Source organism: Podarcis bocagei (assembly GCF_964188305.1).
Source record: "Podarcis bocagei genome assembly, chromosome: 2".
Classification (NCBI taxonomy): Eukaryota; Metazoa; Chordata; class Lepidosauria; order Squamata; family Lacertidae; genus Podarcis; species Podarcis bocagei.
In genome coordinates, this window is record NC_138126.1 from 25,008,059 (window position 1) to 25,023,662 (window position 15,604).

Below are 15,604 nucleotides of genomic sequence, written 5' to 3' on the forward strand. Positions count from 1 at the left end.
ACTTAAGCTGTGGATTTATGTCTGTGTGGAGATAATTTTCTAACCAAAGCATGTTTCAAGAAGATCGTGGAAAGTATAAGAGCTTTGGAATGACGCAGTTAAAAATACCGTCGCCATGTTGGCAAGTTCTGTCGGAGGACTTGAGTCTGGGAGGAGGAACAGAGCTGTTTTTATATTGTGGGTGAGACTCCTCAGAGGACTTAAGAGCGACAGATCTGCGAGATTAATGATGGAAAGAGCGATGTTATTTATGAAAGCGATGATATATGGAAACCATCTTGATATGAGGATTGGACGAACGGAAAAATTCACACAGGATTATAAGTGGTGTTTATCTGCTTAAGGAGATTATCAGAAGAGATCATAAAGAAAAAAAGAAAAAATATACGGACAAGATGAGATGTGGAAATAGCAAGATAAGACTGGATAGAATTATGAACTTTATTTGGACTGATTTGGATATTAACGCAGTAGCAAGAAGATGAACGGAATCCCCCTTTGGAACTTGAAATATGGGTCCCCCCCAACAAAAATTTAAAATTCGGCTTTATAATTCGGAATTTATGTGATGTGATTTGATTTGATTGGTCGGCTAATAAAAATTATTCTAAAAAAATAAAAATTATACAGTGGTACCTTGGTTCTCAAACTTAATCCCTTCCGGAGGTCCTTTCCAAAACCAAGACACACTTTCCCATAGAAAGTAAAGCAAAACGGATTAATCCGTTCTAGACTTTTCAAAACAACCACTAAATCAGCAATTTAACATCAATTTTACTATCTAACGGGACCATGGATCCATAAAATGAAAGCAATAAACAACGTACAGTGGTACCTCGGGTTAAGTACTTAATTCGTTCCGAAGGTCCGTTCTTAACCTGAAACTGTTCTTAACCTGAAGCACCACTTTAGCTAATGGGGCCTCCTGCCGCCACTGCACTGCCGGAGCCCGATTTCTGTTCTCATCCTGAAGCAAAGTTCTTAACCCGAGGTACTATTTCTGGGTTAGTGGAGTCTGTAACCTGAAGCGTATGTAACCCGAGGTACCACTGTACTGCAGTCACACAATCCATCAGTATCTGAACTGGGTTCCCCACAGTCACAAAAACAAAACAAAAAAGCTGCAAAAACACGAAATAGCAAAAGCAGACGGACCTCAGCAGAAGTGTGGCACTCAAATTGGAAACGTCACACTCAAAACGGAGCACGTTTGGCTTCTGGAAAACATTCGCAATCCAGAACACTTCTGGGTTTGCAGTGTTTGGGTTCCAAGTTGTTTGAGTACCAAGGCGTTTGAGAACCAAGGTACCACTGTACTTAACTTATTCCTGCATTGCAGGGCGTTGGACTAGATGACTCTTGGGGTCGCTTCCAACTCTATGATTCTATGACTGAGGCCCTTGGCCCACAGCGCTCAGAATTGTCTACAATGATTGGCAGTGGCACTCCAGGGTTTGAGGCAGTGGATCTTCCCATCCCCACCTGGAGATACCAGGTATTGAACCGGCAGCCTTCTGGATATTGCTGGATAATGAATCGCTATACTGTGCTGTGTTGGACCTTCATTTGAGCTCTTTTTCCAACTGAAAAGTGGCAGCTCAGCAGCATTTAAGAGCGTGCAAGCAAGCAATCCACTTGCACAAGCCGGAACAAGTTAGACCAGGGGTCAACAAACTTTTTCAGCAGGGGGCCGGTCCACTGTCCCTCAGGCCTTGTGGGGGGCCGGACTATATTTTGGAGGGGGGAAATGAACGGATTCCTATGCCCCACAAATAACCCATAGATGCATTTTAAATAAAAGCTGACCCAAAACACCCACCCACCCCACTCACACATGAAAACAAAGACCACCACAGCCAACCACAAATAAATAACCACACCCTAGACCAACCCCAACCTCTCTCACCACCAAAGGAACACAAGCGAACAGCAAAGAACCTGCACAAGCAACGCTGACACCAAACCCTAGATATAGTAAGTAAAATAGAAACATTGCCACCCGACCCCACCCCCACTTATCTCCCCCCTCCACCTCTTTCCCCCTTTTCTTCCTAATGTCTCGACAAATGACACTGATTTGTAAAAATGTTACATGGGGGAAAAATACGAGAGAAATATGGCACACACTTTTGTAAATCAAGAAAATCTTTAATAAAATAAATAAATAAAATAAAATAAAAGCACAGATTCTACTCATGTAAAAAAACACCAGGCAGGCCCCACAAATAACCCTGACTAACCTGATCTCGTTTTTTGACAGAATTACAAGCCTGGTAGATGAAGGGAATGCAGTGGATATAGCCTACCTTGATTTCAGCAAGGCATTTGACAAGATGCCCCATGATATTCTTGTAAAGAAGCTGGTAAAATGCGGTCTTGACTATGCTACCACTCAGTGGATTTGTAACTGGCTGACGGACCGAACCCAAAGGGTGCTCATCAATGGTTCCTCTTCATCCTGGAGAAGAGTGACTAGTGGGGTGCCACAGGGTTCTGTCTTGGGCCCGGTCTTATTCAACATCTTTATCAACGACTTGGATGATGGACTCAAGGGCATCCTGATCAAATTTGCAGATGACACCAAACTGGGAGGGGTGGCTAACACCCCAGAGGACAGGATCACACTTCAAAACGACCTTGACAGATTAGAGAACTGGGCCAAAACAAACAAGATGAACTTTAACAGGGAGAAATGTAAAGTATTGCACTTGGGCAAAAAAAATGAGAGGCACAAATACAAGATGGGGGACACCTGGCTTGAGAGCAGTACATGTGAAAAGGATCTAGGAGTCTTGGTTGACCACAAACTTGACATGAGCCAACAGTGTGACGTGGCAGCTAAAAAAGCCAATGCAATTCTGGGCTGCATCAATAGGAGTTTAGCATCTAGATCAAGGGAAGTAATAGTGCCACTGTATTCTGCTCTGGTCAGTCCTCACATGGAGTACTGTGTCCAGTTCTGGGCACCACAGTTCAAGAAGGACACTGACAAACTGGAACGTGTCCAGAGGAGGGCAACCAAAATGGTCAAAGGCCTGGAAACGATGACTTATGAGGAACGGCTAAGGGAGCTGGGCATGTTTAGCCTGGAGAAGAGAAGGTTAAGGGATGATATGATAGCCATGTTCAAATATATAAAAGGATGTCACATAGAGGAGGGAGAAAGGTTGTTTTCTGCTGCTCCAGAGAAGCGGACACGGAGCAATGGATCCAAACTACAAGAAAGAAGATTCCACCTAAACATTAGGAAGAACTTCCTGACAGTAAGAGCTGTTTGACAGTGGAATTTGCTGCCACGGAGTGTGGTGGAGTCTCCTACTTTGGAGGTCTTTAAGCAGAGGCTTGACAACCATATGTCAGGAGTGCTCTGATGGTGTTTCCTGCTTGACAGGGGGTTGGACTCGATGGCCCTTGTGGTCTCTTCCAACTCTATGATTCTATGAACCCAGAGATGCATTTTAAATAAAAGGACACATTCTATTCATGTAAAAACATGTCCATGAGCCAGATTTAGAAGGCGATTGGGCCGGATCCGGTCCCCAGGCCTTAGTCTGCCTACCCACGAGTTAGACAGAAATGAAACCAGGGGCAAGACTACAGAATGTCAGTTGGTGATTGCTAGTCTGAAATTACTTATTATTGCTGCTGTTTATTGAATTTATAACGCTAATGCAGCAGTTCACCCTTGGAGGTGCCGTCCGCTGTCTCTCTCGAGACAGATGGATGCCAACAGTGATTGGCATCCCGCCTTTCCTCCCCACAGATCCCAGGGTGGCAAGCAAATGCACCATTTAACAATAAAAATGGAGCAGCAATATTCTGAAACTGCTAAAACACGCTAAAAGCAATTTGCATTTAAAAATATCTAAAAGCCGTTTCAGTTAAAAACATTCTGTCAGAAACTGCACTTATAAACACCATTCTATCCAACGTTTATGGGGGGAACAGGAATACTTTCAAGTTCTTCATGCAAGTTAATAATGATGGAGACAGGCACACCTCACTAGGGAGGGCATTCCACAACCGGGGAGCCACCACTAAAAAGGCCCTGTCGCAGTTAATCATCAACCAGGCAGCCCCCAGTGGCAGGACCATCCGCAAGACCTCACCTGGTGATTACAGTGGTACCTCAAGTTACAGATGCTTCAGGTTACAGACGCTTCAGGTTACAGACTCCGCTAACCCAGAAATAGTACCTCAGGTTAAGAACTTTGCTTCAGGATGGGAACAGTAATCGCGCGGCTGTGGCGGGAGGCCCCATTAGACAAAGTGGTACCTCAGGTTAAGATCAGTTTCAGGTTAAGAACAGACCTCCAGAACAAATTAAGTTCTTAACCTGAGATACCACTGTATAGTGTCCAAGATGGTTGATAAAAGATGGATAACTTTTTACTTTGTATAAGGGATTGGATTTGGCTTTCCGGACTGTTTGATTGATCCTTCAAATTCCACAATCTGTGTAGCTGCTCAGTTGAGGTTATGATAATGGCCACAAATATGAAGTATAATGGTTGCAAAGGATACAACTTTGGTGACGGTTGTTGGGAGACAAAATGGTGGCTGGAGAGTTGACAACAGAGTCACCTTTCCTTGTTCTTCTGTTTCAACCCCAGGTTTCTAATCCTAGGAAGAAATGCAAGAAGAAAAAATACGTTAACTCTGGGACAGTAAGTATGTGGGATGTTATGTTCTTCTCCTCTCCCCCCACCTTGAATTGCTAAGCGCCAGCTCCAGTTGCTGAAGGGTTTGGCTTGAACCTGTAAGACGGGGGATAGAAAATCTCGTGGCTTTCCAGATGTTGCTGGACTACAACTCCCATCAGTCCTCAACCACTGTGGATCAGGGATAATGGGACTTTGAGTCCATCAGCATCTAGAGGAGTGTAGGTACCCTAATCTGCCGCAGAGCATAGATGATCTGGTGAACTGGAGTGGGTTGCTAAGTTTCCTGTATTATTTTGGGAAGCGGGACAAAAATTCCCACCGGTACCACCAGTCCTTCCTTCCGGTCACAGGGGAAGCTGATCTGGATGAGGACGGAGTGGGCAGAGGTTTAAAGCCCTCTTTCCCCTCCCCCCAGGGTCCAGATCCACCCCCCCCCATCACCAACTTCTTATTTACATTTCCAAAAGTGGTTTGCACAGTTGCTCATTGGGTGAACCGTGTCACACGCCATGCATTGAAAACACATGGGGAGAAATTCAGCTCAGCACTATGGCGAATTTTCTGCCCGTGCAAGCTTTTCAGGTTGCCGGATGGAATGATCCCTCCCCCCCCCCATCCCTCAGGCTGTTCTGGGGGTTCCCCTGACCTTCCCAAGCCATTTTGGGAGGGGCGGAGAGGGGTGGAATGCCCCGTTGAGCTGGCACATACCCTTCTGTGGGTTTCCACTGGCAGGACTCGGGAGCTGAACACAGTGGGGAGTTTAGACATGGAAGGGCAATCCCACAAATTTTTCTGGTGTGTTTCCCTTCACTTTCCCTATCACAAATACCGGTACCCTCAATCTTTTAGGGGGGAAGCAAGCTTGTTGTGCAAGGTCAACCGTAATTCTGCAACCTGAATTTGCCAGCATGTGATCATATCCCACTCCCAAAATAGCAACGGACTCTAGAAGCACCTTTAGGCTGCTACAGAACAGAGCCTCCAAGCTGCCTTTCTGACTACATGCGTTTCACATGTTGTTTTTTCTGCCTGTCTCTGTTTCCGGTAGGTAACGCTGCTGTCCTTCGCAGTGCAGTCGGAATACACCTTTGTCGACTACATTCGAGGCGGGTGCGTTGGTTGAAAAGCTTGGGTTCCTCCTTGGGGCCCTGAATCTGGAAGCCCAGGGGCTGGCTGCCCTGTTATTGATGGATGGAATGCCCATCTTTCACCCTAAGGTCCCAGGGTGGGTTACAACACTGAAATGCCACTTTGCAATACGATATTAAGTCCTGAAGGACCTACATTGGCTCCCAGTACGTTTCCGAGCACAATTCAAAGTGTTGGTGCTGACCTTTAAAGCCCTAAACGGCCTCAGCCCAGTATACCTGAAGGAGCATCTCCACCCCTATCATTCGACCCGGACACTGAGGTCCAGCTCTGAGGGCCTTCTGGCGGTTCCCTCACTGCGAGAAGTGAGGTTACAAGGAACCAGGCAGAGGGCCTTCTTGGTAGTGGCGCCCGCTCTGTGGAACACCCTCCCATCAGATGTCAAGGAAATAAACAACTATCTGACTTTTAGAAGACATCTGAAGGCAGCCCTGTTCAGGGAAGTTTTTAATGTTTGATGTTTTATCAATTATTCTTATTCTTCTTATTATTATTATTCTGTTGGGAGCCACACAGAGTGGCTGGGGAAACCCAGCCAGATGGGCAGGGTATAAATAATGAAATTCTTCTTCTTCTTCTTCTTATTATTATTATTATTAGTCATTTAAAACAACTTACCATTTCAGAAATATCTATCCTAAAAATATATTCCAAAATTATACACCTCAAGCACCAAAAGCCAAGGTAAAGAGGTTCGTCTTCGGCATTCTCCAAAAGCTGTATAAAGAAGGTGCAGACACGCTTCTGCGGGGAGTTCCACAGCTTAGGGGCCACCATGGAGAAGGCCCTCTCGCAGGTCACCACTCCCACGCCCAAGCCTCTGATGGTAGAGGAAGCAGGGCCAATCTCAGCACCTGAGAGGATCTGTAGGGAAGGAGGCTCTGCTTCAGATATTTGGTCTCTGAGTTGTTTAGAGCTTGAAGCACCAACGCCAGCCTTCACAGCTTCTCGGGTATTGCCCAGGAGGAGACTAGACAAGGGTGGCCTAGGCAGGAAGGCAGAACAAGACCAGCGTGTGAAGCATTGAGAGAATAGCATGCCTGAAGTCTGGCAGAGACCTTTGAGGTTGGGGCTCTGATTTTGGGGTACTGGCAGGAGACCGAAGGGTGCTGGTGGGATTAACCTATGAGGAAGAACACAGCTAAGGGCATTTTGGGGGGCTCGCAAGAACGATAGCATCCATTTCTCTCTCTCCTCCATCCCACCCCTTAGGACACAGCTGAATTTCACCGTCGCCATTGATTTCACCGCCTCCAACGGTGAGTGCAGCACAGCCCTGAGTCGCTATGGGAACAGAGGGAGAGTTTAGCTGCCGGTAACCAGGCAGCCGAGGACCCTTGGGCTAAAGGCAGATCTTTAACCTTCCACCTCTGTGGGGTTGCCTGCCCCCGCTCTCAAATGTGGGGCTGTGGGAATCTTCCCGCAAAGAACTTACACACTTCCATACCAGAATTGGTCACAGGACAGGGTGAGGGGAGAGAAATGCCATTGTCCCAGTGTCTGAGGAGTCAAGGAAGAGGGGAATTCACCTGTGGGAGAATGAAGTGGAAGTATAAGGCCAAGTAGTGGGACGCGGGTGGCGCTGTGTGTTAAACCACAGAGCCTAGGGCTTGCCGATCAAAAGGTCAGTGGTTCAAATCCCCGTTGCGGGGTGAGATCCCGTTGCTCGGTCCCTGCTCCTACCAACCTAGCAGTTCAAAAGCATGTCAAAGTGCAAGTAGATAAATAGGTACTGCTCCAGCAGGAAGGTAAACGGCGTTTCCGTGCGCTGCTCTGGTTCGCCAGAAGCGGCTTAGTCCTGCTGGCCACATGACCCGGAAGCTGTATGCCGGCTCCCTCGGCCAATAAAGCAAGGTGAGCGCCGCAACCCCAGAGTCGTCCACGACTGGACCTAATGGTCAGGGGTCCCTTTACCTTATTAGGCCAATCAAGGTGCCATTGAGGAGAAGAAGGAAAGTATGAAGAGCTACCCAATGTTCTGTGAATTCCCAGAGGAGGGAGAGAGCCAAGCCAAGCCAAGATGGCGGAGGGTTGCTGGCTTTTTGATATGGATTTCCGAATGCTGTGTGTACGGCCTGTGGGAAGCCGTGGGGCTGAATTGCTGGGGGAATGGGGTTGTGGGATTCTGGAGGCTGACCAAATGCCTTTTCACAGGGATTCCCTCCCAGCCCACCTCCCTCCATTACATGAGCCCCTACCAGCTCAGCTCCTACGCCATGGCTCTGAAGGCCGTTGGAGAAATCATCCAGGACTACGACAGCGACAAGCTTTTCCCGGCCTACGGCTTCGGAGCCAAAGTCCCGCCGGATGGCAAGGTGTCCCACCAGTTCCCTTTGGTAGGTGGGAAACCCCCCCAGTTGCAATGATAAGAGGGGCCTGATGTGTGTATGGCCCAGATTCAATCCCTGGTGTCTCCATTTGCTCGCATCTGGAGTAGCAAACATACTGCCAAGTCAGATAGGGCAAAACTGGGCTAGAGGGATCATTGTCCTGATTTATGAGGCAGGTTTTTTGCATACCTGTGGAGTCGGGTCTTAGGGAAATCTCTGTGGGTTAAACCACAGAGCCTAGGGCTTGCCGATCAGAAGGTCGCGGTTCGAATCCCCGCGATGGGGTGAGCTCCCGTTGTTCGGTCACAGCTCCTGCCAACCTAGCAGTTCGAAAGCACGTCCAAGTGCAAGTAGATAAATAGGTACCGCTCCGGCGGGAAGGTAAATGGCGTTTCCGTGTGCTGCTCTGGTTCACCAGAAGCAGCTTAATCATGCTGGCCACATGACCTGGAAGCTGTACGCTGGCTCCCTCGGCCAATAAAACGAGATGAGCGCTGCAACCCCAGAGTCGGCCACGACTGGACCTAATGGTCTGGGGTCCCTTTACCTTTACCTTACCTGGATCGTTGTATACCCCAGAGGTTCACAAGCTGAGCTCCATGGACCATTAATGGTCAGTGAGCTCTGTTGAGGTGATTTGTGGAAAGGCTTTGGAACAGTCAAGCCATTTGTACCTAGTTTTGTGCTTGGTTTTCTTTCCCCCCTGACAACGGAGATCAAGACTGTCTTAACCAGAGCCAGATTTACCAGCCTGGGACTCCGGATTTCCATAATATATAGTTTTCCCTTTAAAATATGCTAGTCAAAGAGGCCGTTCTCAGCACAGCTTGGCCCCTGACTTTCCTAATACGGTACTGGTTTCGAGAACGAACCTCCATTATCTCCCAAGATGGATGCCATCAACAACAGCAACAACAATTTTGTATGGATCATTTTGATGTTTTATTTCATATTGTTGAAAACCACTTAGAAGTGTTTGGTTTTTGGTGCTTTTCCCCCCCTCTTGCTTTTTTTTTGTATATTCAAACAGTATATAAATGTTGCCAAATACTTTGATAAATCAGTGATGGCGGCACCATGGTTAAGTACATGGTTTGCCAAGACATCTCACCCTAGGAACTTTGCAGTGGGGCAGAGGGAGTTAGAGAACTACCATTACATAGACCCCAAAAAGAAATTCAGAGTGTGTAGTCAAGACTTGCTGCTTGCTCTCTGTAATGACACCTGGTGGATCTGCAAGAGCAAGAAGATTCAAGGTTGTTGCCAATAACTACGTTCGCTGCAACCCACAACACACTCCGCTTCTGAGCCACTGCAGAAGCCTTTGCCCTACTGTAAGTAGCAAGCATGTTACAACTCAACAACAAACCAGGCAGGCCGCCTTATAGGGGACATTGATATCCATCAAACCAGCTTTTTAAAAAACCCACTCTGTATCTCCCTTTGTATTATGACGTGAATTGCCTAGCCTGCATCCATAGTTACCCAACTGTTCACATCCAACTCTTGTCTTCGTTTTCCTTCTCCTTTGCTCCAGTTACTGGTCAGTGCTGCATTCCTTTTCAAGACTAGCACAGATGATGGGATGCAGCGATGAGTTTGTGCCAGAACTCCAGGGCTCAGGCCTCTAACCTGTTTCCAACGCCAAGTTTTATCTCTGGATTGTGTAGAACAGACACATGTCCCTCTCCACCAAATAAATGAAGCCCCTTGCTCACTGTTCTGTGGTTGGTGGGGCAGGTCTTCCAGCTCAGGGTTTGTCTTCCAACAGAGGTTCCTCAATCCCCCTCTTTCTAAAAGTTTAGTAGTGGTGGAAGGATCCTTAATATTGTTTTGCTCATCACCTGTTTTCTATGGCTTTTAGTGCTTACAGTATGAAACATGCCACAGGTATCAACAAATGCGTGTGACCGAGCTTCTTTAGAAAAACCAGATTGTGGGGAGGGAAGGAAGCTTAACTTTTTTACATGCACACAAAGTCTCCATTCCTCATGCCTCTAAATACTTCTTAAATGCGCAAGGACAGCTGTAGCTACAGGCGAGCTAGCCGGGTATTTTGCCCTGGGTGAAGCCTCCAGAGGGGCGCCATTGAGTCTCCCAGCCTGTGTGTGGCAGGGGCGCCAAACTGGGTCTTTAACCCGGGTGAAAGAAAGCCTAGTTTCACACCTGGCAAGGAATTATCTGCTAAGGACTGGGGTGGGGATGGAATCACACATCCTAAATAGGGAAGTCAGCCCAGTTTGCACTGCCTTCAATAAAGCACACCTGATCCAAACTCTGGAGCTGGGATTGCTGCCAGCTGAGCTGTCCTAAGCCCGATAGAGGGAAAGCAAGCCTTTGAAATAAGAGTTTTCAATGCCATCCTTTTGGCAAGCATTAGTTCCATTAGGTTAGTTTCCAAGCTGAAAAGGGGCTCATCCAGACTTCCCTTTGCCCTGATGCTCTCTCGGGAAAACAAGCAATTTGCCATTTGTTCTGATTCAGCGGTAAATAGAGTGTTCTCGGGGGGAAAGCTGCAGAGCAAACGCAAATCCACTCGGACTCGTGCCCAGAAGGCACTTTCTAGGCACGGAACCAGCAGAAGTGTGGACAAGCTCAAAGTTAGGGTCCAGCGTAAGTCCCCACTGCCTGGTCCAATCCCTGCCACTCCCTGCTTTTCAGGGCTTATGCTGGAGTAAGGTCCACTGGTCTTTATATACCGCATTTTTTGCTCTATAAGACGCACCAGACCACAAGACGCACCTAGTTTTTGGAGGAGGAAAACAAGAAAAAAAATATTCTGAATCTCAGAAGCCAGAACAGCAAGAGGGATCGCTGCACAGTGAAAGCAGCAATCCCTCTTGCTGTTCTGGCTTCTGGGATAGCTGTGCAGCCTGCATTGGCTCCATAAGACGCACACACATTTCCCTTTACTTTTTAGGAGGGAAAAAGTGAGTCTTATAGAGCAAAAAATACGGTATATTAATTTTTTAACATATCATTTTCAACAATTATTAAACATACTTTTATATCTTATACAATTTTTTTGACTTCCAACGATCACATCTGAAAATTTTCCAATCTCTTCACTTAATTTACATTTCTTACTTTCACTATTACATTTAAATATCATAACTAATGTCTCTCGTCTTTGCAATGTTTCATATATTTCTCCTTACAAACTTCTTGTAGTCCTACTAGCGTAATTTGTTGATTACAGTTGCTCTTCAAATAATTCGTATATTTCTTCCAAACTTCTGTAAATCTCTGGTCCCGCAGATTTCGAATCCTTCCTGTCATTTTATCCAATTCTGCGTAGTCCATTAATTTTGTCTGCCATTCTTCTTTCGTCGGTATTTCTTCTTGTTTCCATTTCTGGGCCAACAATACTCCTGCCACTGTTGTTGCATATAAAAACAATTTAACATCTTGTCTATTAATATCCTCACTTAAGGCCTACTGGTCTTAGCTCTAGCTAAGCCAGGATTAGGGAGCTCCACTGGTATAGCCCGGCGGTGGTAGGAACTGGGTGGCTGAGCCAGAAATCCACCAGATCCTGTCTTGCAGATCTCAGCTTTGGGTTCACCTGTTACTGGCTGTTGTTGTTGTTGTTGGGGTTATCTTGGCAAAAAATATCCATTTACCTCCCTTCCTATAAAATCTGTTGTGTTTGCTAAACAGCACTGTTCTTTCCTTAGAATCACAACCCAGACAACCCCAGCTGCGAGGGCATCGAGGGAGTGCTGGAATCTTATTTCCACAGCTTACGCACAGTGCAGCTATACGGACCCACCAACTTTGCGCCAGTCATCAACCAGGTGGCACGGTAAGTGGGCACTGGAAAAGGTCCTGCCCTCTTTCCTCTCGGGAGCCTTGCGTTGGGCTGGGGGCAGAACATCTCTGAGTTGGTCTTTCCAAGACGCAGTTGTTGCAACACCCAGACCAAAGTCACCCTCTGCCTTCAAAGGAGCCCAGTCTGGCTCCAGGGCTTGCATGTTTTCAGTGGCGCCTTAGGGAACATCCCCCGTTGCCCGGCCGATCCAAGCAGCGGTAGAGAAAGGTGGAGGAACCGCCAACCCAAACCTTCTCGGTAGTGGTGCCCTCCCTGTGGGACACCCTCACTTCAGATGTTAAGGAGATAAGGAATTACGCAACTTTTAGAAGACATCTGAAGGCAGCCCCGTATCGGGAGGTTTATAACGTTTGATGTTTATAATTATGTTTTTAGATACGCTGCAAGCCGACCTGAGTGGCTTGGGAAACGCAGCCAGATGGGCGGGGTATAATAATAATAATACTACAGTGGTACCTCGGGTTAAGAACTTAATTCGTACTGGAGGTCCGTTCTTAACCTGAAACTGTTCTTAACCTGAGGTACCACTTTAGCTAATGGGGCCTCCCGCTGCCGCCATGCAATTCCTGTTCTCATCCTGAAGGAAAGTTCTTAACCCGAGGTACTATTTCTGGGTTAGCGGAGTCTGTAACCTGAAGTACCACTGTAATAATCATGCCCTCTGTTTCAACTCTCCGGCTGAGAACTCTGTTTGCTTGGCGGGCAGAGCTCCATAGTGCAGTGGGAAACAGTGAAGAAGCAAGGCATGTCTTTGTCCTCTCGACTCTCCCTCTTCCTCAGGTTGGCAGCCCAGGAGACCGACGGGTCCCAATATTACGTCCTGCTCATCATCACGGACGGTGTCATCTCTGACATGCTGCACACCAAGGAAGCCATTGTCAGCGTGAGTCCAAACACTGCCTTTCCATGCCGGGAGAGGGGTGGGGAAGAAAAGGAACACCCTCAAGACTTAAGGGGAGGCATGAAAGCCAGTCACCAGCAGCTCCCAATGTCACCTTAAATGCCTTCTTGAAGAAACCGGTGGTCTCCACCTGCCCTCACCGCCTTCTCGATTGAATTTGCAGTAAAGTGGTGACCACAGAATTCCTCATTGCCCACCCCCCAAACCCCATAAAAAGGCCTTCTTTACATAAACGATGGTGCGGACATTAACCACTGGCAGAATGAGGCTGAGGTCCCAGTTGTGCTGAAGGGTAAACAGCTTTGCAGCCAAGATACTTAGCAATGTCTACTGCGCATTTCTGTTGTATGTAACATGTTTTTGCATGTGTGCATACACAGCTGCAAATGTGTGGATTTAGATTAGCCCAGGGCTCCTTGTGGCCTTGATCTGGATCTGCAAGGCGAAACACCATGTGGGCATAGCTGTCAACGTTTCCCTTTTTTAAAAGGAAATTCCCTTATTCCCAATAGGATTTCCCTTTAAAAAGGGGGAAAGTGTTTTTTTTAAAAAAATAATAATATTTATTAAGATTTCAAGAGCAAAAAATTACATAAAAGACAATGAAAAATATAAAGAAAAAAGAGAAAAAACATACAAAATGCAAAGTATAGAAAAAGAAATATATATAAAAAAACCACTTAGAAACAAATTTATCCTTCCGTATCTTACATTTCATTTCCTTACTTTCCTGACCTCCTCTCAACTCCCTTTTTTGTATTCTGGTTCAATTGGTTATTTCAGCAATTCCTTTCCCTCTTTGTTTTTGTCTTAGTCCTTTAATTTAATGTGTTATAACTTTAAATTCTCACCTATTAACCAGCCATTTTTTCATACAGCTTTATGACATTGCTGCTAGAACCACTTAATTTCATTCTGACATCATTCTAACATTCATTAAAGTTGACAGCTATGCATGTGGGATGCATCTCAGACAATGCGGTTCTCCCCACAGGCCTCGTCTTTGCCCATGTCTATCATCATCGTGGGAGTAGGGCCGGCTGATTTTCTGGGTAAGTGTTGCCCTGATCCAAGATGTGTGATGGGCCAACGATGGGAATTTTGTTGGGTGGGCCTGGAGCAACCCGGTCCGACAGGGTGACACAACGACAAAGTCGGTGACTTGCTATGCTTCAGCACTTCGCACAAAGCACAAAGCGGCGAGAGGGCCACCACCAAAGGCCATGCTGCGAGGCCAATGACTAGGCCTTGTGGAGCTGGGTTGCATGCAGGGAAGAGGGGCTTTTGTAGGTACCCTGTACTTGGGCAGCGACCCAAGGAGGAGGGCAACGAATCTTAGCAGTAATTCATTCTTGTGTGATCCTCAGCTATGGAAGAGCTGGACGGAGATGAAGTGCGAGTCTCCTCCAGGGGGCGCTATGCTGAGAGAGACATTGTGCAGGTAACTCTTTTCCAGAGAGCATAGATGGATCAGCAATGCCAAAGGGTGGTGGTGGGGTTTGGGGGGGCGGGATCTGGCCAAGCACCCACCCCCTTCTCTCTCTTTCCGCCCAGTTTGTGCCATTCCGGGATTACGTGGACCATTCTGGGAACCACGTCTTGAGCATGGCACGCCTGGCAAAGGACGTCCTGGCAGAAATCCCCGAGCAGCTCCTCTCCTACATGAAGACCCGCGACATCAAGCCCCTTTCTGCTAGTCCGCAGTAGTTCCGCCCTCTGCCGTAGCCTGAGCCAATGAGGGTGTTCTGCTCCGGCTGGGACTGAGACAACTCCTACCAATTGGGCAACGTTGGCTGTCCCCAATGAGCCGGGTGGCTGGGACAGCTCTCTCTGTGGGAGGTGGGCTGGGGTGTGACCTCCCTGCCTCGCACAGGTGCCCTCGGAGATGCCAGCACAAAAGCATGAACCCACCCAGAATCTCCCAAGGGATGGCACCAGAGTTCACAAACCAGCCCTTGGCAAGGGGCACGGACCAGGAAGGAGTTCGGAAGGAAGCCTGCATTTCGCTGAGGGCAGCCAGGGACGATGTTTTTCTTCAGGTTCGCTAAATAAGGCGCCACCGAGTTCTGTTTCTGCCTGGTTATCGACAATAAACCATCCTTGGTCCCAGGTTCTCTTGCGTGCGTGTGTTGTTGTTGTGTCAATGAGGGATTGTGGAAACCATGCCTTGTGAGGAACGGTTGAGGCAGTTGGGTATGATTAGCCCAGATAAGAGACGACCGAGAGATGATTTGATAGCCATCTTCAGATATCTGAAGGGCTGTCAAATGGGAGGTGGAGCGCGCTTGTTTTCCGCTGCTCTGGAAGGTAAGACCCGAACCGATGGGTTCAAACGACAAGGAAAGAGATTCCGACTAAACATCAGGAAGAACTTTCTGGCGGCAAGAGCTGTTTGAAAGTGGAACGGACTACCTTGGAAGGTGGCGGACTCTCCTTCGTTGGAGGGATTTAAAACAGAGGTCGGGTGGCCATCTGTCAGGGATTCGTTAGCTGTGATTCCTGCACTGCTGGGGGTTGGACTAGATGACCCTCAGGATCCCTTCCAACTTTACAAAGTTCTATAATTCTATGATGTTACAGGGTAGTTGTCCCAGTGGGGTGAACCAGCTGTGGGGTTGTGGCTTTCTGCCATCTCAGGCTATGCTTCCCAGTTAAAGTTGCAGGGCTTTTTAAAGATTCAGTTTACTGATAGTGTCAGGGAACTGACATCGGAGCAAGAGGCGAAGGG

At 47.4% G+C, this 15,604-nt stretch overlaps 1 protein-coding gene across 3 annotated transcripts in view; it reads left to right on the forward strand.

Moving 5' to 3' along the window:
* Positions 1–14,986, forward strand: part of CPNE9 (copine family member 9) — a 63,918-nt gene extending 48,932 nt beyond the window's left edge. For all 3 annotated transcript variants that reach the window (XM_081182784.1, XM_081182785.1, XM_081182786.1), the window contains 9 exons: positions 4,614–4,667; positions 5,713–5,774; positions 7,026–7,072; positions 7,968–8,149; positions 11,821–11,948; positions 12,756–12,858; positions 13,871–13,928; positions 14,244–14,317; positions 14,431–14,986. In XM_081182784.1, coding sequence (XP_081038910.1) covers positions 4,614–4,667; positions 5,713–5,774; positions 7,026–7,072; positions 7,968–8,149; positions 11,821–11,948; positions 12,756–12,858; positions 13,871–13,928; positions 14,244–14,317; positions 14,431–14,583 — 861 coding nt within the window. In that variant the 3' untranslated portion in view covers positions 14,584–14,986. The remainder of the gene's footprint in view (positions 1–4,613; positions 4,668–5,712; positions 5,775–7,025; positions 7,073–7,967; positions 8,150–11,820; positions 11,949–12,755; positions 12,859–13,870; positions 13,929–14,243; positions 14,318–14,430) is intronic.
* Positions 14,987–15,604: the final 618 nt, after the last annotated feature.